Source organism: Culex quinquefasciatus, chromosome 2 (assembly GCF_015732765.1).
Source record: "Culex quinquefasciatus strain JHB chromosome 2, VPISU_Cqui_1.0_pri_paternal, whole genome shotgun sequence".
NCBI lineage: Eukaryota > Metazoa > Arthropoda > Insecta > Diptera > Culicidae > Culex > Culex quinquefasciatus.
In genome coordinates, this window is record NC_051862.1 from 27740206 (window position 1) to 27762675 (window position 22470).

Genomic DNA, 22470 nt, shown 5'->3' on the forward strand with positions numbered 1-22470 from the left:
TCAAAGATGAATAGACTGTGGATCGTGGTGGTGGTGGTGGTGGTGATCTTGGTCGTGGAAGTATGACAATGATCTACTAGCCAGACAGGCAGTCTTCAAGATTAGCGGATCAGCGGATTGGGTTAGATTGGAGGATTAATAGAGATGCTCTAATTTGTTATATACAAATTTAAGCGATGATTTATTTACACAGTTTTTCGCGTATTGTTATTTTTATTTTTATTTTGGTTTCTTGATTATATTTTCATTTTTTTTTTAATTTATGTTCATTGTATGTTTGACTATCCGAAGTCCTCGCCAAAATTTCATTTCGGATCTATGTCTAAATCAGGTCACACTCGATTATCCGAAGTTTCTAAGATACCTTCGGATAATCTAGCTACGGATCGAAGTTTATAGTTTTTGTATTTTTTATTTATTTTATCACTCTAAGCATAAGCGCCATCTTTGGTTTACAATTTCCAAATCACTTTGTACAGCGATTCCACCTCAAACCAGCAGGATCCAGATCAAAAGTGCTCCGATTTGGCTCAAATTTGACCTGGGACTTCCTAGGCCAAAATACCCTTACTGTCAATTTGGCGTCTGACCATTTTCCCAAAAAAAAAAACTTTTTTTTTTAAATCATATCTCCGGATCAGCTGAACCAAACGTTTGGTCAAATGAAAACTTTGATTTCAAAGTCTCGGGACCTCACCGCTGAAAATATTTTTTTCATGATTTTTTACGTAAATATCCAAAAATGTTGAATATCTTAAACAGGATTCTGAGATGTGATTTAAAAAAATAAAAAAATATCGGTACTTTGAACTCATTTCAATGGAGAAGCATGGTACTTTGAGTTCGATTGTTACGTATACGTAATTCACCGAAATCCGTTTTTTTTCTTAAAATTATATCTTAGAATCTTGGTACAGTTCAGACTCGATTATCCGTAGCCTCGATTATCCGAAGTTTCGATTATCCGAAGTTCGATTACTGGAAGGTTTGTATGGGATAATCGAATCATGAACAAAAAAAAAAAGAAATTTCGTATTTTTTCATTTTCTTGTTTTTAACATAAAATTTGAGTTGTACGACCCCATTTTAGTCAAATTTGAGTTGTTGATTGCCTTTTAAAAAATAAAATGCATTTTTCAATATTGCATCACTGCCATTTTGGCCGCCATCTTGAATTTAAAGATTCTAAATAATTTTAGCGTAGTTTAGGGGTCATACCTTTGGTCAACAATGGAAGATTAGACAACGAAAAAAAATTTGTTTTTCGTGATTCGATTATCCGAAGTGAAATTTTTCCGAGGCCTTCGATAATCGAGTCTGGACTTTAAAGGATATTCACCATTTTCGGATATGTTACGTAAAACATCCTGAAAAATCATTAAAAAAATGTTCAGTGTTTAATCTTACTTTTGATACGTGGTGAATTGAAATTGGTTCAGCTGCACACCAAATTCTGATGTTCGTTTTCAGTAAATAAGTTTACTGAAAATTTTCAGTAATCCTATTTTTACTGAAATTCAGCATTAGTCTTTTGGAATTACTGAAAATCAGTAAACCGTATCAAATTTACTGAAAATTAGTAACATTGCTGCCAGTCTATTTATGTTTCTGACATTTGCTCTGCCAGTCTATTTGGTCGCCATTTTAGTTTGTTCTGGAAGCGTAAGTTGTAAGTTGAGATTTTATCCGCGTCCTCGGGGTAGGAAACCTGCCCGTTCAATCCGGAAAATCCACGGTGGTTCAATATCCACGGTCAGCACTGTCTGCGGTTAGAACAAAGATCGTTTTTTATTTTTCCCAAGAGTTCTGTAAAAAAATTATGAGGGACCCAAAAATGGCAATTTTTAACCCACTTTGACCCAGAGACACACCGGAATATCTCCGGCCACCGGAACATTTCCGGGTTCTGCGGGTCATTTTTGGAAAAAAAGACATTCTAACGAGTTCAACTAATAAAGAAGTATGCCAATTGGTCGAGTTTTCGCTGAGCTCTGGCCATTTTAGTGATTCCAGTTTCACCCAGGCCTGTAGACAAATCCAGCGAAAGCTCAACGCTGCTTTTTGATGGTGAGAGATTTGACAGCTCCCATACTAAATGTCTCGATTTTCATACTTTTTGTTAATTTTCTTTAAAAATAAAATACTTAACATATGAAAACTATATATTTTTGGTGCCCAAAATTCCTGCTGAATCGAATGGTGTACTTATCTCGATTGCAAATTTTCGAACAGTTTTATTTTAATAATATTCTAGACACATTTTGTGCACCTAATCAATCAATACTCTTATCATAAATAATCATTTTATTGCTTAAAAATTGAGTTTTCCTGAGCTCCCATATTCAAATACATGGAAGCTGTCATTTCTAACACCATTGGCCACCTAGCGGCCATTTCAAACTGAATTCGTCTATACGGATTAACTGAAGACACAGTTCAGTTTGACAGTAAAGAATTACTGAAAATTCAGTATTGTTTGACAATTCGTGCTTACTGAAAATTCAGTTTTATTTGACAGATTTTCGATTGCTGAAAATTCAGCTTTTTTTACGTCATTTTGACATTTTCAAACTTACTGAAAATCCAGTTAACCATCTGTCATCCTGATTGGTTTCAGGAAACTGAAGTTTCAGCAATTTACTATTTACTGAAAAACTTGCTGAAGATTCAGTAGTGCAGATTTCAGTAAATTTTTACTGAAATTCAGTGAAAGAAAGTTGCTGTGTAGAGATATAATTTTAGAAAAACAAAAATGGTTTAAGCGAAAATCGTTAAACACAAAATTTTTTGGACCACCCTAGTTCGGATAGGACATCCCTTAACGCCAAACAAAAATAGGTCTAATTTTTCATGCCAAATTTAAGCAATTTTGATAGTTTTTTTATAATTTAATGCATCCGATTTTCTATTTTCAATAAGTGTAAGTGTCGATTTAAAACAGGGGTGCCCAACCATTTGGCCCTGTGGGCCAGATTTCATTTTTTTTGAAGCACTGGCGGGCCAGAACAAATGTTTGTTAAATGTTGAAATAATAAAAAAATCATAAAATGTTTTTTAATAGGTCCTTTTAAAATAAACAAATATATAAAGTCGTGTAGCAGATAAGATCCATATATCTATCTTTCCATACAAATTTGGTAGCTGTCCATACAAAAATGATGTATAAAAATTCAAAAATCTGTATCTTTTGGAGGAATTTTTGATCGATTTGATGTCTTGGGCAAAGTTGTAGGTAAGAATAAGAACTACACTGAAAAAATATGATACAAGGTAAAACATTTTTTTGGTGATTTTTGATTTCACTTTTTGTCAATAAAACTTGATTTGCAAAAAAAACACTATTTTTAACTTTTTCCATGTTTTGATATGTTCAAAAAGCACTTTAGTGAAATTTTGATTAAGTGCACCGTTTTCAAGTTTAAGCCATTTTTAGGCAATTTTTTGAAAAAAGTCGCAGTTTTTAATTTTTTTTTAAATATGAAACATTTGATAATTTTTCCGATCTTTTTGAAAACAATGTTTTCAAAAAAATGTAAATCAAGACTAACATTTCAAAAGGGCCAGACATTCAATATTACGCCCTTTTGAAATGTTAGTCTTGATTTAAAATTTTAAAAATATTGTTTTCGAAAAGATCGGAAAAAATCACGAATGTTTCATACTTTAACATAGTAATTCGGGCCATTAGTTGCTGAGATATCGACATAAGAAAATGGTGGGTTGTTTGGGTGAGACTTAGAAAACATCAATTTTCCTGTTTTTAAACCATTGCATGTCAATATCTCAGCAACTAAGGGTCGTATCAACAAAGCTCAGGTTTTCAAATGTGGGCAAACATGTGCACTAATTTCAAAAAATGAAAAACTTCGACTGTTTTCAAAAAAATTACCTAAAAATGGCTTTAGCTTGAAAACGGTGCACTTACCTGATTTTTAAGTAATTTTTAATATTTTTATGATATTTTAAAATTCTTTGCAGCGATTTTTATTTTTAGTATGATAAATTTGCGTTTTAAGGCATTTTTCTTGAACAAACCTTTTTTTACTTTCTAATTTATTGAAAAAAATTAAGCAAGTTCCTCAAATATGAAAAACTTCAATTTTAAGTAAGCACAGTAAAAACTGTAAGAAATTTAAATTTTGTGCATCTTAATAATTTTTTTGACAAAAATCCATGATTTTTTTATTTATATATATATATATTTTTTTAATAAAATGGATAGTTTTGTTTTTTAGCGCTATTTTCAGGTTTAATAATTGATTCTGAAATAATCAATATAGAAATGATAATAAAATATTTCATGAAAATTCATAGGTTAAATCCAAATCATCGTTGAATTAGCAACATTGTAAATATTAAAAAAACAAAAAAAAACAGCTTATCCAATTTTTGTTACTGTACTTAATTTTTTTATCTAAAGTTTTTTTTTTTAATTTAGACACTCAATTTAATTGATGAATGTTTCGTGAACAGCCTTAAGAGCCGTTCATAGAATAATCCGTCGCGGGCCGGACGTTGGGCAGGCCTGATTTAAAATGTTAGTTTAATCTAAAATGAATCAAATTTTTTTTCTTGTGTAAATGCTTTTTTAATGTTTATTGTTATGCAATTTGTTCGTTCTAAGCATGAACAAACAATCCTCAGCAACAGATCGATCTTCTAAAGATGCAGCACTTGTCACGATGACTGTACACAATTTCAAAAATCCGGGGTCGGACTTTCCTCGACCCCGATCGAGGTAAAGATTTTTCCTCTCCTTCCTATTGGCTGATCCTTCGCCACCTTTCTTGCCTCCTCCTCTGCTGCTGTCTCTGCTCTGATGGTGCTTATTGGAGTCCCCCTAGTTTTAAGGTGACGTGACAGAGTAATGTTTCTTTGTTAGCATTCACGTACAGAAAAGAAGGAACCCACCGAAAAGAAGAGGACTTGAAATTGTGCATTAGCGGACAGCTGATAACGAGTTGTTTGGATGATAGTTTGAGTTTTTTTTTTTACAAACTCTGAGTTTGTGTAGGGTAATTGTTAGCACATTTGTGCTATATTGGTTCCAATTAGATTACGCTCAAATATTTAGAATTTTCTGGCTAGGAATTCTTATCAATTTTATCTTAACATTTTTAATTTTCAAAAAAAAAATCTGAGTGCTCATAACTTTAAGAAGAGTTCCCAATTCAGCAATGTACTTCTTTCATACGAATTCAACTTTCTGAAAAAGCGAAAATGTATAATTTTGTGATTCTAAGTCGAAATGCTTGAGGGATTTTTTTATACGACTAAATTAAAATGCATTCATTGAGTGTTCCGAGAGTGATATGTGTCTGATATTTGGATTTGTTTGCGTACACTCAATTGAATGGCGCATTTACTTCGGATGACTATTTTTCCACAATGAAATCTGGACGCCGCGATCAAACATACCGGCTTTTGGTAATTGATTGAAGTCGTTCTAGAAACCCGTGCCGTCACTTTCTCGTATCATTGCTTTTTGGACGCCGCCAATTATTAAAGATGATTGGTTCGGCAGCTCCCGTTCGATTCAGCTGATTTCGTGCAGGTATTTTAAGACAATCTTTTCCAATTAACACGAGGTTGTCAGTGGCACGCTGGTTGTCGCTGGTTGCTAGATCGATCATGGGTGCATCTTCGTGGTGCGTGGTACCGAGCTGATTGTTTGTTATTATTTTTGGCGGACTTTAGACATACATCTTATCGGGCTGTTTGACGGACAATTTGAATAACAAACTTTTCCGTAAATTTCTCGACGCACGCTCTCTCAAGTTATCTGTGACAGATCTTACGCCTGTCTCGTCGTGAGGTTTATAAAATTACTGCAATTGTCTTACGCTTCAATTTGAAATTTGCTTAAATCTTAAAATTTAAGAATATTATGAGTTTGGTAGTTAAACATGTTCATATATTTAAAGTGATTTTTTTTCTTTTTTGCTCAAATTTATTCGATTAAATGCAAAAATGTAAAGCAATTTGAAAGAAATAAATTAATGTGAACAGTTAATAATAAAACAAAAAATGTATCAAAGATGAAGAGCATTTAGCCATTACACTTAGCATGTAACAGAAATGTAATTATTATAAGAAATTCTATAAAGACATATTTAATTCCAAAAAAATACATGTTCACATAAAATTGGAAAATGTTGCCTCGACCTTTGTTCAATTTTCATGAAACATTTCTCTATTTGTTGATGTTTTGTGACGGTGGTAAGGGAGCGTTCTTTTATTACGTAACGCAAAAATCGGATTTTTAGACCCCCTCTCCCCTTCGTAACAAAATTTCCATACAAATTTAAAAAAAATGTATGGAGCGTAACACGGCCTCCGCCCCCCCCCCCCCGCCCCAACTGCGTTACGTAATAAAAGAACGCTCCCTAAGACCACCCAGCTAACGATTCGCGTTGAAAAAATGTAACCTTTCACTCAAGCTTTTACTACAAATTGAACGACGAACGTTTGGACGTGTACATGATTTTTTTCTTTTCAAAGAAACTTCAACTTATTTAACTGATTTTCCTGTAAAGTAAACTGAAATGGGGTTAATCATGTTTATTTTTTCATTGGTAGAACTTGTCAATTAAAACAAAAAAAAATCCAAAATAATTTGTCAATTAAAACAAAAAAAATCCAAAATAAAAAAAAATACAGTGCATCACTTGGGGATCTCAGAACTGCACTTATCTCTATTTGACCCTTAATCGTCAATCGGTATTGATTCGATCTGTTTATTGTGACTATTGGTACCTATAATACAGAGAAATCTGTATTTTACAGTAGAGCAATTCTCTACGGAATCGGTCTTTTTTCTTAAATTTTAATTTTTGTATTTTTTAATCCGACTGAAACTTTTTTGGTGCCTTCGGTATGCCCAAAGAAGCCATTTTGCATCATTTATTTGTCCATATAATTTTCCATACAAATTTGGCAGCTGTCCATACAAAAATGATATGTGAAAATTCAAAAATCTGTATCTTTCGAAGGATTTTTTTGATCGATTTGGTGTCTTCGGCAAAGTTGTACACTGGAAAAAAATAGTACACGGTAAAACAAATTTGGTGATTTTTTTATTTAACTTTTTATCACTAAAACTTGATTTGCAAAAAACACTATTTTTAATTATTTTTATTTTTTTATATGTTTTAGAGGACATAAAATGCCAACTTTTCAGAAATTTTCAGGTTGTGCAAAAAATCATTGACCGAGTTATGAATTTTTTAATCAACACTGATTATTTCAAAAAATCGAAATTTTGGTCGCAAAAATTGTTTAACTTCATTTTTCGATGTAAAATCAAATTTGCAATACAAAAATACTTTACTGAAATTTTGATAAAGTGCACCGTTTTCAAGTTAAATCCATATTTAGGTGACTTTTTTGAAAATAGTCGAAGTTTTTCATTTTTTTAAATTAGTGCACATGTTTGCCTACTTTTGTCAAAAATATTTTTGAAAAGCTGAGAAAATTCTCTATATTTTGCTTATTCGGACTTTGTTGATACGACCTTTAGTTGCTGAGATATTGCAATGCAAAGGTTTAAAGACAAGGAAAATGGATTTTTTCTAAGTCTCACCCAAACAACACACCATTTTTCAATGTCGATATCTCAGCAACTAATGGTCCGATTTTCATTGTTTAAATATCAAATATTTGAGAAATTTTCCGATCTTTTCGAAAACAATATTTTCAAAATTTTCAAATCAAGACTTACATTATAAAAGGGCGTAATATTGAATGTTTGGCCCTTTTGAAATGTTAGTCTTGATTTGAAAATTTTGAAAAGATCGGATAATCGAGACCGAAAAGACCGAAAAGAAGGTCAATTTGGGACATTTTCGATTAAAAATTTGGTTTTGCATGCTCTATTTATTGCGCGTACACTCCAAAGATACACACGGCTTCTTATTCGAATCGCCTGGCATTGTCGCCAGGTAAGTTTTTTATTGCTCTAAAAATGAAAAAAAAAAATAATAATAAACTCCGGTCCCCTTGAACGCATCAAAAAAAAAAAAAAAAAAATCAGAGTTCAGAGGTTTTTTAATTTAACTTTTAGTGATGGAAAGTGAATACAGTCCAGACTCGATTATCCGAAGGTCTCCGAAAAATTTTACTTTGGATAGTCGAATCTTTGGATAATCGAATCACGATTTTTTTATGTCCCACCTTCGGATAATCGAACTTCGGATAATCGAAACTTATAATCGAGTCTAATATAGAACAATCGTAATTTTTTTCCGTGTAGCATTTTTTCTGAAAAGTCCAAATCATAACCTAAAACATTTCCAAAGATATAAAATCGATCAGAAAATCTAAACTCAAGATACAGTCATCCCACATATTCGGAACACCCACAAATTCGGAACACTTTTGTGATCATTTGTCAATAGCATGCCAAATGAATCTTTTCTGGCGACCCTTCTATTTTAGGACCTTTGTTTGGATATTCTCTTGCTATTTCACTAGCAAAAGGATTTCTTTTTGAATAAAAAACTGCATTTCGAGACTGTTTTGTTCAGAGCTGCAAAAAACTGCCTCCAAATTGCCTGTTTCATAATTGTGCCTCCCACAATTGTGAAACACCAGAATTTAACAGATATTTTCACAAAAATAGTTATTAGACCATTCATAAAACATAACTAAGCTTGAGTTTCGTTGGTTTCCGTGTGTGAAGCCATTATTTTATAAAAAATATGTACTCCTGGAGAGAATCAAAGTTTGTTTACATCCGTCAGAAAAAAGTGTTCCGAATTTGTGGATTTCAAGGGTCAAAGTTTTTCTTTAAAAACTTGACATAAAAGTTAAAATTTGCAGTTGTTCGATACAGCATTCGAAAGATCGCTAGAAAAGCTTTCAAATGAAGGTAAAAGCGAATCATTAAGTTCAATTATCGATTTTCTATTATTTTTTGAACATTGGCTGATCTGTAAACTGTTCCGAATATGAGGGATGGCTGTATAGGTTTTCGAATATTCACATGCCCATTTTGCATGACCGAAAAATCCTATGAATGAATCCTATCCTATCCTTAAAATTGTATGAAGACGTGCATGATTAAACTAATTATGCAACATGGCAGCTTTTGAATGTAGGATGGAATGTAGACAAAGTTGTTGTAGTTGTACAGTAGTTGTTCGGTAACTGGGCTGAGAACGTAGCCCAGTCACCGAATGCTATTCGCTAACTGGGCTGAACGAAAAATAACGAGGGGACTACCGATGCATAATATTTTATTGGTGAAATATAAAAATAAAAGTTGCTCAAATTCAATTACAATGATAACTTTTCATATTTCTCTAATTGTGACTTGAAATTACATAAAAGTTTGAAAAAAGTTTTTTTTATTTGTTGAACATGATTTTTGCATCCATTAACCCCTCGGTGATTTCGGTTTGTTTTGGTTTTTTGACGTTTGTCTGTTTTTTAACTGGGCTACGGCCCAGTTATCGAGCGCCCAGTTATAAAGCAGCCCAGTTGAACAACCCCAGTTACCGAACAACTACTGTAGTAGAAAAAAATATATCTTTGACTTTGAATAAAAATCGAAAACAAACGTCATTGTTATGTTTTATTTTGCTTGTGTTATCGAAACTATAATCTTCTTACTAGCTTTAAATCTGGAATCATGGTCTTTCCATACTTTCAACCGCATTATAACTGATCAAAACATGGAAACGTTACCTTTCCCGTTGAGGAATTAAGGCTGTGTGCCAGTCGGTCCTTTGCCGCCACATTTTCGTTATCGCTGGTGGTCGAATGATCAGAGTCCGCAGGGGATTGATTCGGTGGCACCCCTTGTTACCAAATGTGTAATTTACTTAGAGACGATCCTCCAAATTAGAGCGAGGTTGTGAACGTCATGCCCGCGCCGTTGTTCGATGATCATGCGGACATTTTTGCGGCACGTGATACGGGGCTGATTGGCGATTTTTTTTGACAAAACAAATATTAAATAGTTTTCAGACTTGACATATTTATTGAAGTGATTATTCTATTTATTGATAACGATTAGTTACATGAAACGAATAACTACAATCATACAGAACAGCTCACTGGATAGTGTCGGCACACCTGTCTAAACTATAATCAAACCAGGATTGATTAGCAAGATGATTTCAACCTTGGAGTGGTTAGTTCATGAAGTGACACAAACTGTTGCTGTATTATCGGTACTTCCCATCGCCTTACCGTCTGGTCTGGATTGGTGGATTTTCATATCAATAAACCCTGTGTAGTTCGTGTGGCATGCAGACATCAAGAAGCACACTCGACAATGAGGGGATTACCGTGGTACAGGAAATGGGGCCAAACTGAACAGGTGACATAAGCGGAAAGTGACCATTCGATTGTCATTAAGGCTGTCGTTATTGAATGACTTTCCTAGAATTCGATAATATTTTTTTTGTGGCTTATACAACAAATTAAGTAAGATTGCATCATATAAAGGACGGGTGATTTTGGAGATCAACTAAATGACAAAGTCACACTACGATAAGTGATTCATGAACTTGGGATATTCGGATAATTGTTTTGACACGGAATGTAGTTTTGTTACTGTTTTATTTAATAATACTAATCGATGAACATGCAAAATAAATAATTTAAATTACATAATTCAGCCGAATATTTTATAATAACATCTAACGAGATTCATTAATATTAGAGTGACACATTGAAGGGCTAATTAAATTGCTAACTGTTATACAGAACAGACGTAAACCACAGACATTGTCTGTGCGTAAAGTTATTTGGCACAATTTAAAATTATGGATTAAATTTAAAAAAATATTGATCCTGCGACTAGACTAGAATAAATAAATATGTATAATAAATAAATGAAAACTGATAAACAAAAACTGGTAAAACTGCAAACATGAATTGAGAAGACACAAACAATTTTGCATTCTATCAATGTCCCTTCCGCTTCGTCCGCCTGTTTCGCTTCTCCAGCTCCAGCTGCTCCCACGACCTCCTGCTGATGTACACCATCACCTTGGGCTTAGCGAACCCGTTGAAGTTGGTCGCCAGCACCGTTCCGTACGCTCCCATATCGTCAAACACGAGGAAATCCCCGATCTGCAGCTCCTCCATGGCCATTCCCGACAGAATCAGGTCCGTCGAGTCGCACGTAGGGCCCCACAGGGTCGTCGAGAACAGCTCTCTCGAGCGAACCAGCTGTCGATTTCCGGGAATGACCTGCGGCGGGTACTTGCGAGGATTCAGCCAGTCGAACGAACCGAACAATCCGTCGTTGAGATAGTACATCACTCTCGGACGGTTCCCTGGGGCGTTCGTACGATTCGCTTTGACTGAACGTTTGCGATCAGCGTTACGGCTGAAGCGACGTAATAGGTTCCTGGTTCTGCAATGACCCGAACATTCGACTTCAGGGGAAGAATCGCTGGAGAGCTCCGTTGATGGTGGTCGCGTACGGGTCGATGGGTTTGTCGTGATCTCCCGGATATCCGCCACCGATGTCCAGCAATCGAAGATCGAATCCGAGGGATTGGGCGTAATCGAACAACTTTTTGGCTGCCTTGATGGCCCCGTAGAAACACTCATGATCACTGTTACCCGAGCCAACGTGGAAGCTTATCCCAACCACCGACAGTCCAAGTGATTTGGCATAGCGCAGGAGTTGTGGAGCTTCATGCTCCGGATCACAACCGAACTTTTTGCCCAGCGACACTTGGGCGTTGGCCGAGTCGTAACGGATGCGTAGAACCAACGACGCTTCCGGATGCACTTGATTGATCTTGTCCAGTTCGATCTCACCGTCGAAGGTCATCAGGTTTATCCCGCAGGCCTTCGCGTACACCAACGAGTCAATCGATTTGGCCGTGTGAGCGTAGATGATTCTGGACGGATCTCCACCCCGTTGAAGCACGAGTTCAATTTCAGCCTTCGAGGCACAGTCGAAGCCAGCTCCGAGCGCGATCAAAGTTTGCACAATAGCTGGATCGTCGTTACACTTGACGGCGTAGAACGGATCCACGCGGGGCAGCTTCCGTCGCCAGTTTTGATGCTTGGCCACGACGTCGTCCAGGTCCAGGATGTGCACCGGTTCATCCTTGGGTCCTTGCGATACCACCAACTCGATCACGTCCTTCACCGACGAGTCGTCCTCGAGCAAATTGTACCGAATCTTGCGCATCGTAACTATCGTCCCGTCCCGAAACCCGCTTCGAACGACCCAATTCAACCGACTAATCCCTTGAGACCTTCCACTAAGGTCTTTTATAGTACAAACGTTGAGAATACCCGCGCGGCAGTGGGAAAAAATCTTGATCACCAGTACTACTTATGAATGAATGTTCAGCTGAGAAGCGATCTGAAAGCTTGAACACCTTCTCGCTGATTGTGATTCCCGATGTTCAACGATCCTCAAAGTATCCAAGTGATGATCCATGTAAGATGTGTGTTTGTGACAAATTCGGGCAATTAAATGTTTGTTTAGTTTCAGCTATAATTTGTGTGCACGAAAAACGTAACGTAAAAATGCATTTTAATTGGTTTTTTAGAATGAATGAGAAATTGTTGTCACTTGGGTAATTTTTGGTACTTTTTTTCATGCCAATGTGAGGATAGCCATTAATCATCAACATTAATCACTTCACAAGTCTAATTGATGTAAACAAAGTGTTCTAATCACGTGAATCATTAAATACTGTTGGAATACTCTATCGATTCAATTACAACATTTGAGTCTGGGTAAATTTCAGATGTGAGGTAATCGAACTGATGAAGAGTGTTGTTTTTTGTTAGGACTTAGTAGAATCACGCACACATTACCAAATGGCATTTTCTCAATATTTCATCAACGCCATTTTGGCTGTCATCCTGGATCACTATTTTTTAATCATTTTTGAGCATTTTTGATATAATATATGATCTCAACGACCCTGAATTTTCGGGAAATTTAAAATTCAAGAACATGAACAAGACATTAACAAATCGGATTCTACACTCAACCCCCGGTGGTTGATCACTTTTTCGTTTGACACTTTTTTAGTTTGTACCCCGTTGGTTGGTCAAAGTCAAACTAAAAAGGGACGAACTGTCACTTTTTACACGGCGCTCACGCACACTTTCAAAACAAACGTTTAGTAGTGTGTGTGAACTCCGTGTAAAAGGGGTGTCAAACTAAAACGTGACCCCGTTCGTTTGACAACAGTTGGTGTCAAACCATCGGGGTTTGAGTGTATCATCAAATGATTTGATTTTCCGAATGTTGGATTTTTTTTTCAGTTTTTCAGAGGATTTCGGATAATTTTGTTCAGACTGTATTGTATCTTTAATGCACGTGTTCTAAATTAAGGGATGAATGAAGTAGAATTTTAAAAACAGTTGCAAAAAGTATTTTTCCCGAGATTGAATAAGTACTCACAAATCAATTATAACCTTGATATATAAATAAAAATGTTACAGGTTCCAGTTAGATTGTGTATCAACTGATAAACACGTCAATAAACAGACTGATATGCGATAGTCTAGCAAAAATGTTATGCATTATTTTTTTCCCACGATACAGTTTCATCAAACATTCTGATCATGCTGATTTCAAAGAATTGCTCCATCTATTCTGTATCGCATTTTGTATTAGATCTTTTGATGGAATTGAATATAGATAGATAAACAAACTGTTCAACTTTTTTTTTGTTTTAAATGAAGATGTTTTTGCTCAATCATCCTTGACCGAAGAAAGTATTGTGTGGAATCTTTGCAGCTTTGACTAACAGGCACTCGCACATTTGCATTTAATTATTTATTCAGTGTTTACTGAACGATTAACAGACAAATCGATCGTTTCCGTCTATAAACTAACGTTGCACGCTGCCAGTAAATGGCTGATGAAACTGGTGCGTGAGAAAATCATCTGTTCTGAGCAATTAGTGCGTTGCTGTCTGATGCTTTGAAAGCCTAACGATAGTGGGAATTAGCTAAACATTTTTTTATGAATGCGTTATCATTTGAGATCGGACATCAGTGAACATGACCCATTCATAACTTGGGATAATTGATGGTGTGTGAATAAACTCCCAGTTTCATTGATGAAAGTTTACAGCTCTCCAGTACAGATGATTTTTCGGAGAGTAGTTCAACCTGAGTCAGATATAGAAATAACGTTTGAATGAAAAGTTATCCTAATGATTCACGAACGGTATCGATAATTTCCACCGATTCACCTAACCGTTTTGAGTCCCAATGACAATCTTGAAGGTTTTTGATTAGTCACAATTTGTTACGTGATGTTCACGTGTGGTCAAATAGTGGATTACATCAGTACTAAACCCAAAAAATCACCAAAGTGACTTAATGAGCCGTCTGGTAATCCCCGTTGTCAAATAAATACAACGCAACTGACTCCCTGGTAAAACTAACCTCATTAAATAAATTGTGCATAGCAACTCCAGCAAGATACTAAAAATTAAATAAACACCTCTGTACGCTACTTTGTAATCGCGATAGCTTAATTGCGCAAGATCTGTTGATCTCGTGCGCACAAATTATAAAAACAAAATTAATTGCTCGAATCTGTCACAAACACACATCTTACATGGATCATCACTTGGATACTTTGAGGATCGCTGAGCATCGGGAATCACAATCAGCGCGAGAACATTTTCCGAGGCGTTACGAAAGCCCCTCCTAACGAAGGTGTTGAAGCTCAGAACATCGAGTCTGAGAACGGTGTTTCATTCATTCATAAGTAGTACTGGTGATCTGGAATTTTTCCCACTGCCGCGCGGGTATTCTCTCAACGTTTGTACTATAAAAGACCTTAGTGGAAGGTCTCAAGGGATTAGTCGGTTGAATTGGGTCGTTCGAAGCGGGTTTCGGGACGGGACGATAGTTACGATGCGCAAGATTCGGTACAATTTGCTCGAGGACGACTCGTCGGTGAAGGACGTGATCGAGTTGGTGGTATCGCAAGGACCCAAGGATGAACCGGTGCACATCCTGGACCTGGACGACGTCGTGGCCAAGCATCAAAACTGGCGACGGAAGCTGCCCCGCGTGGATCCGTTCTACGCCGTCAAGTGTAACGACGATCCAGCTATTGTGCAAACTTTGATCGCGCTCGGAGCTGGCTTCGACTGTGCCTCGAAGGCTGAAATTGAACTCGTGCTTCAACGGGGTGGAGATCCGTCCAGAATCATCTACGCTCACACGGCCAAATCGATTGACTCGTTGGTGTACGCGAAGGCCTGCGGGATAAATCTGATGACCTTTGACGGTGAGATCGAACTGGACAAGATCAATCAAGTGCATCCGGAAGCGTCGTTGGTTCTACGCATCCGTTACGACTCGGCCAACGCTCAAGTGTCACTGGGCAAAAAGTTCGGATGTGATCCGGAGCATGAAGCTCCACAACTCCTGCGCTATGCCAAATCACTTGGACTGTCGGTGGTTGGGATAAGCTTCCACGTTGGCTCGGGTAACAGTGATCATGAGTGTTTCTACGGGGCCATCAAGGCAGCCAAAAAGTTGTTCGATTACGCTCAATCCCTCGGATTCGATCTTCGATTGCTGGACATTGGTGGCGGATATCCGGGAGATCACGACAAACCCATCGATCCGTACGCAACCACCATCAACGGAGCTCTCCAGCGATTCTTCCCCCTGAAGTCGAATGTTCGGGTCATTGCAGAACCAGGAACCTATTACGTCGCTTCAGCCGTAACGCTGATCGCAAACGTTCAGTCAAAGCGAATCGTACGAACGCCCCAGGGAACCGTCCGAGAGCTGATGTACTATCTCAACGACGGATTGTTCGGCTCGTTCGACTGGCTGAATCCTCGCAAGTACCCGCCGCAGGTCATTCCCGGAAATCGACAGCTGGTTCGCTCGAGGGAGCTGTTCTCGACGACCCTGTGGGGCCCTACGTGCGACTCAACGGACCTGATTCTATCGGGAATGGCCATGGAGGAGCTGCAGATCGGGGATTTCCTCGTGTTTGACGATATGGGAGCGTACGGAACGGTTCTGGCGACCAACTTCAACGGGTTTGCCAAGCCCAAGGTGATGGTGTACATCAGCAGGAGGTCGTGGGAGCAGCTGGAGCTGGAGAAGCGAAACAGGCGGACGAAGCGGAAGGTTCACTAGGGTTGATTTGATGTTTTGTAATAGCTATTTATTATTTTTATATTGATCTAGTGATATTTCTAAGGCATGTTTCTATGACGTTTGTGATCTTGATAGCCTAATTTATAATTTAAAATTGTTCATGCACCATTCTTTAATTATTAAATTTAAATTAAATATATTAGGGAGAAAATCAAACTTTGACTTATTATTTTTCGTGTTGAACATGTGCCATGAGTAAGTGTATTTTTTTAATCGAAACGCAACGAAACTATTGGCACTACGCCCCCCGGGGCATGGCCTTCCTCTAACGTGGGATTTCTGCTCCAGCGCCTCTGACGAGACAGGAGAAACCGGGACCGACGTTTTACTTCACCATCCGATAGAAGCTCAATGGATAAGGCGGGAATCGAACCCGCGTCTCATAGCATCATCGGGATCGGCAGCCGAAGCCGCTACCCCTGCGCCACGAGACCCACATTTTTTTAATCGGTAAATCACAAAATCCCATTGCAAGTTTACGACCTACACAAATCACACCTTCTCAAGTTGGAAATGAATATCTGTAGGGTATCACTCTTTGATTACATACTCACACTTTAGAGTGTAGCTTTAGAAATTCACTGTACCCAAATCGATGCCAACATTTCAAAAAGCATCATGTACAAACCATGCGTTTTGAGAAAAACGCATTTGAATGTTGAGCATCCATTTTCAATTACCATTTTTATATAAAAGCAAAATAAGATGTTCTAATGATAACAAATGATGAAAAACGTTGCTTTTGTTGATACTTGATCATCCATATTCAATAAAACATTATTTCCGTAATTTAATTTGAGAAAAACAAACATAACTTCTTTTGAAATCACCAACGTCGATATCACCCTGCTGTCACTGAGGGGGGCGCTTTGTTATGATTCGTTTTTCTTCGCCGAATGTACATGGCGCTTTTTTCATGTGGCTTTTTTTTCGTCACGAGGTTTATGTAGCCTTTTGTTTGACAGGTTGACAGGGCTATATAAACAGGGACTGCTGATGGTAGAGATTTTGTTTATGTTACTTTATTTAAAATCATGATTAAACAGACTTTACTGAAGTCGATGCCAACATTTCAAAAAGCATCATGTACAAACCATGCGTTTTGAGAAAAACGCATTTGAATGTTGAGCATCCATTTTCAATTACCATTTTTATATAAAAGCAAAATAAGATGTTCTAATGATAACAAATGATGAAAAACGTTGCTTTTGTTGATACTTGATCATCCATATTCAATAAAACATTATTTCCGTAATTTAATTTGAGAAAACAAACATAACTTCTTTTGAAATCACCAACGTCGATATCACCCTGCTGTCACTGAGGGGGCGCTTTGTTATGATTCGTTTTCTTCGCCGAATGTACATGGCGCTTTTTTCATGTGGCTTTTTTTTCGTCACGAGGTTTATGTAGCCTTTTGTTTGACAGGTTGACAGGGCTATATAAACAGGGACTGCTGATGGTAGAGATTTTGTTTATGTTACTTTATTTAAAATCATGATTAAACAGACTTTACTGAAGTAACTTTTGCTCATTTTTGGTGGAGAGGTAGCATATTAGAAGTACTTTCAGAATATACAATAACCCAGAAAGTGTCAAAATGTACATGATGCCTTTTGAAATGTTACCGTCGAAGTAACTTTTGCTCATTTTTGGTGGAGAGGTAGCATATTAGAAGTACTTTCAGAATATACAATAACCCAGAAAGTGTCAAAATGTACATGATGCCTTTTGAAATGTTACCGTCGAAATGTCAATGAGCCTTGATCAGCATGTTTGACAGCTGACACGAGAACGTAAACAAAGACAAAGACGCACGGTATGTGAACAATCGAACCTCCGTGAATCGCAGTCGAACTGAAAAAATCGTATGAAAAAGTGCGAAAACGAACTCAGCAAAGTGCGATTTTCAGTTACATTGTAGAGGAACGGTTGTTTTGGAAGCAACAGTTATCAAACATGTGCCGTACCTGATTGGCTTGGTTGGTTGCGCCTGAATTTCTGCCACATTTGGGTTGCGTCCACAGCATCAGCTGTTATTCCTGTACTTCAAACTGGTACTGCAACAAATTAGAATCAAAACAAACAAGTGACAGCTTCTGCTTGCGCCGCACTAAATTTGTGTTATTATTCAACAATATTGAATTGAAAAGGTAAGATTGGGCTGAACATCATTTTTTTTAACCGGTTAAACGTATAAAACAATTCTAGATAAGAATGAACATCCTCGTAAAAGTTGTCCGGAGCGGTTTCCTTCGCCACTCGGGTTCAACAATCCGGCTGCTGCCGCCGGAAGTGATCTTGGGTTCTGCCAATTTCTCATCAAAGTCCTCCAAACCTCCGAACAATGAATCGCTGGCAGCAGCGGCGGCCGCCAAGAAGCCAAAAACAGCCCCCAAAATAACCCTCATCGCACAGGATCAATCCGTGCAGGTCGTGAACCTTGATGAGGCCCAGCGGATTTCCAAGCGACGCGACCTAAAGCTGGTTAAAATAATTGATTTGGATTTGAAAACGCAGCGACCAGTTTACAAGTAAGATTGTGGTCAATTTTCCTTATTTTTTTAATGGTTTAAAACCCATTTATTTTAGACTAATGACCAGCGCGGAATATCTCAACGAGGATCTAAAACGCCGGGAGGAGAAAAAACGCAGCAAAGCGGAAGCTACCATCAAGGGGGACAAATTGCTTACGCTCAGCGCCAGAATTACGGAGCACGACCTCACCTCCAAGATTCAGAACGTGGTCAAATGGTTGCGCAAAAGCTACGAGGTGCGAATCGTCGTTTCCGGCGACGGGGACAAATCCAAACAGGAATCGGTTGCCATCCGGATCGAGCATAGCACCAAGGAAGCGGGCAAGATTGTGCAGAAGCGGTTCCGCGATAACGACCTGCGGTTTCAAATAATACCAGCCTCGGGAGCGGACAAGGAGCAGGAACAACCGGCGGAGGCACCGACAAAGGCCAAGACAAGTTCTTCACCGTCGGAAAACCTAAATCAATCCATTCGGGCATTCCACACCGATGCGCGCCTGCTGGCGTGACAATCAAAGCCCCAGGACGAACGGCTGCAGGTCGGTGACGGTCCAAAGGGTCGGCAGATACAGCTGGCTAAGCCGATTTGCTACGTCGGAATGTTCCTGGTGGTCAAATATGCATTCTGGTCGTATATTTTGCGAGATTCGAAGAGATGATAGAAGTGTTTTAATTGTGTCATGGAAAATATAGTTTGAATAGACTTGACTTGTTAACGTTATTTTGTAAAAATATTTATTATTTCAATAAAACATTGCTTTCGTTACTGAAAATTTTGTTCTTAAATTTAACTTATAACGTTATATGTAACACCTGAACAAATTGATTGATTCTAAACACCCACTTAGACATGTGTTTCCGTGGTGTAGTGGTTATCACATCCGCCTAACACGCGGAAGGCCCCCGGTTCGATCCCGGGCGGAAACATGATAACTTTTTTGCTTGGTTGCGTCCTGTTTAATTTTTCTTCGTTATTGTTGTGTTGATGAAAAGAATTAAAATTATGATATTTAAAAATAACAACACTACCATATAAAAATAAAAATATTGACCATAAAATTAAATTTCATGCACAGCTTTCACAACTGGGTCCAGCTTTCGAGCAGTTGAAGTGGATCTAAAAATAGACTCACGAAAGCCTTTCTCTTGTGCGATCTGTGCATGAAATAAGCAATGGAGAAATGGTACTTCTAGTATATCTAATTGTATCGTTATTATCATAACTCGATTGATTTATTTAATTTAATACAATTTTATTTCACAAGTATTTAATCATTTAATTAATATAAACTTGATACCTAATTTAAAAGAATGAAAATATATTTCCTTTTTTTCAAAGGACGTTACAAAAAATCACAGTTTACCAGTTATTTTTTCCAATCCAATTATGTAGTTTTCGGTTCGAATTAGTGCGTCCAATTTCCCGTCTCGCGAAAAAAATTCCCGGGAATTCCCGGGATTTCCCGGAAAAAAAATATTTCCAGTTTCCCGGGAAATTTGTAAATATCCTGGGAATTCCCGAAATACAAACAGAAGTATACATTTTCCTACCTTTTTGGCACCAATGTTTTGAAATTATACCAAAAATAATAATTGGAGATTGTTTTTTTTTTCATCTACTGTTCATATTAACTAATCAGCTTGTCCGTAGATTTCATGTCAAGGTTTGATTCATTCAGATAATATTTATTTCTGAAGCATTCACCACTAGGAATATTGTTTGCTTATATGTTGGACAACAAAACTTACGCTATTATGGAATAAATATAAACTATTTAGTTTTTGACAACCTTTTTTAATGATTTTTTTGTAATACACGCAGAAAAATATTTTGTAGAATCAGCCTGTACGAGGTTTGATCAAGGGGGTTGACACATCGAATATTTTTATTCGAATCATTCCGTTCATTCCAGAATTATTCTGGAATGATGCTGGCATAAACATGATTATTCCGATTCTACATAATTTTGTTTTTGCGTGTTAGCGATCTGCATCTGTCATTTCAAGAAGGAAAAAGTAAACATAAACATTTTGAAAATTAAACTCGGATTATCCGTGTTTCGTTGTCGTTTGCGGCAAGCAGAGGCCTCTGCCGAGGTGTTTCCACCTCTTGTGTGAGGAAATGTACATCCCGGAGTTTGCCGGTGGAGGAGTTTGTTTTGGAAACAAAATCCAGTGACGAGCAGGGTGGAAGAGGTTGTCGCGGTCGCCACCATGACGCTCACCGTCTTCACTCGGAGGATTGTCTCGTGGTAAACCGGTCCGGCGAGGACTTCCTTCGACATGTGATGGTCGTGTTGCGCGCATCATGCGGCTCGATCGGATTTTGCACCTGGGAATGCATCAACAGTACAACAGTGAACGCGATCAAATCCTTGCCGGTGACACTGCCATTCTGACAAAAGCCATCTTCACCGGAGTTTCCCGCCGGAGCCAGCGGGCGCATCTCCCCGGTCACCTTTTTGAGGTCCGACCACCTCGTGTCGCGGGTTGTCCTCGACGGATGGTTCACCACGAGACGTCTTCCGCCGCGACCGTCTCCTGGTGGAGAAGATCCTAGAGATGGCTGCGATTGTGGCTGTTTATACTTCCGCCACCCAGCTCGTCGCGAGGTTCACTTCCAGGTGCTTGGTGCGCGATGGGAGGCGACCAGTTTTCAGTAGCAGCAAACACATCTTCATCCGCCCCCTGCAGTGGTTTGACTTTCTTTTCTAGCAGGATTAGCTCCGGAACCGGCTCTAAAGTGAGAATAATCATCGAGCAGCTGATCGGCAATCAAATAGCGCGTACGAGGTCTTCGATGTACGCCTCTGTTCTGGACCAAAACATGTAATAGCGCGCAGAAGACTTTATGCGCACTTTCCCGGGATGCGCGTTGCGCAGCTGCTTTAGAATGCGCTTGCGCTTGGACTTCCGGAACCACGACGTGTTCATCCAGAAGCAGACATCCTTCGACATCGCAAAGACCAAAACAGCCGCAGCCTTCCTGGTGGTACTTGATGACCTCTTGTAACGACCACTACTCTGACGTAGCATTTCGGATAACCGCGTGCGTGACTAGAAAGTTGTGAATAAAAACATCGAGTTCATCATCCGACGAGATTGCCTGGATATCGTTGGTGATCAGAATGGTAACCCAACCCTACAGTCGGCTCTTTGAGTAGACTTGGATGTCCTTGTGCGAGCTGGAACACTTGCTCCTAAATTCGCCTAGGTTCCGCTCCAGCAGCACCATCTACAACTTACAATGGCGATGCGGTTACGTCACCGAGTTGGTTGAAATTAAACTAACTCAATTTAATTATACTTTATTTCACAATATCACTAAATTACATTACACTGTCCGCCACGTTGTGGCTTTTGCTGTCAACCTGTAATCGAATCCCAGAAGGAACACCTCAAACACTGAACTTTGAAAGATCTGGAAACTCCCGACGCCGCTTCAGCTTGAGTCTTTTCAATTGCCATGATCATCTCAAGGTACGGACCACGCACGAGTCCAGGAAAGCGCTCCTGAGTCCGCCGCGGACGATTTGTTGTTGATTGCTAGAACTCGTTGCGGGCCAAAGGGTGCATTTCTTCGTGCCTCAGGGTTTTTAAAGTACGCGGTGTTTCGGAGATCATCGACGTCCAGACTCCAGATGGTCGGGGTGTAAATTTTCGCTTTTTTCGGTGGTCATCGTCGGTGGCCCCCGACTGACTACTCCGAGTACGCGCAGTATGGGACAGAAAATCGGTCAACAATGTTGAACAGCACGATGACAAAATCAACTCAACACGATGACAAAATCACGATGAC

The 22470-nt window shown here is 38.4% G+C and overlaps 4 protein-coding genes and 1 non-coding gene across 5 annotated transcripts; 3 read left to right on the forward strand and 2 right to left on the reverse strand.

Annotated features, from left to right (window-relative positions):
- Window positions 1-10630: 10630 nt before the first annotated feature.
- Window positions 10631-11271, reverse strand: LOC119765944 (antizyme inhibitor 2-like). Its single transcript, XM_038250222.1, has one exon. It carries the CDS (start codon window positions 11269-11271, stop codon window positions 10915-10917), a length of 357 nt encoding a protein of 118 aa, XP_038106150.1. The 3' UTR covers window positions 10631-10914.
- Window positions 11272-11279: 8 nt separating this feature from the next.
- Window positions 11280-12238, reverse strand: LOC6043119 (ornithine decarboxylase 1). The gene has a single exon (XM_038255027.1). The coding sequence runs from the start codon at window positions 12158-12160 to the stop codon at window positions 11393-11395; it is 768 nt and encodes a 255-aa protein (XP_038110955.1). The 5' UTR covers window positions 12161-12238; the 3' UTR covers window positions 11280-11392.
- Window positions 12239-14775: 2537 nt separating this feature from the next.
- Window positions 14776-16285, forward strand: LOC6043120 (ornithine decarboxylase). The gene has a single exon (XM_001855881.2). The coding sequence runs from the start codon at window positions 14866-14868 to the stop codon at window positions 16111-16113; it is 1248 nt and encodes a 415-aa protein (XP_001855927.2). The 5' UTR covers window positions 14776-14865; the 3' UTR covers window positions 16114-16285.
- A 1884-nt stretch (window positions 16286-18169) lies between these two features.
- LOC6043121 (translation initiation factor IF-3) lies at window positions 18170-19379 on the forward strand. Its single transcript, XM_001855887.2, has 3 exons — window positions 18170-18287; window positions 18346-18668; window positions 18727-19379. The coding sequence occupies exons 2-3, from the start codon at window positions 18352-18354 to the stop codon at window positions 19178-19180; spliced, it is 771 nt and encodes a 256-aa protein (XP_001855932.2). The 5' UTR covers window positions 18170-18287; window positions 18346-18351; the 3' UTR covers window positions 19181-19379.
- Window positions 19380-19525: 146 nt separating this feature from the next.
- On the forward strand, window positions 19526-19598 carry Trnav-aac. The gene has a single exon. It is a non-coding gene; the product is annotated as a tRNA-Val (tRNA).
- The last annotated feature ends 2872 nt before the right edge of the window (window positions 19599-22470 follow it).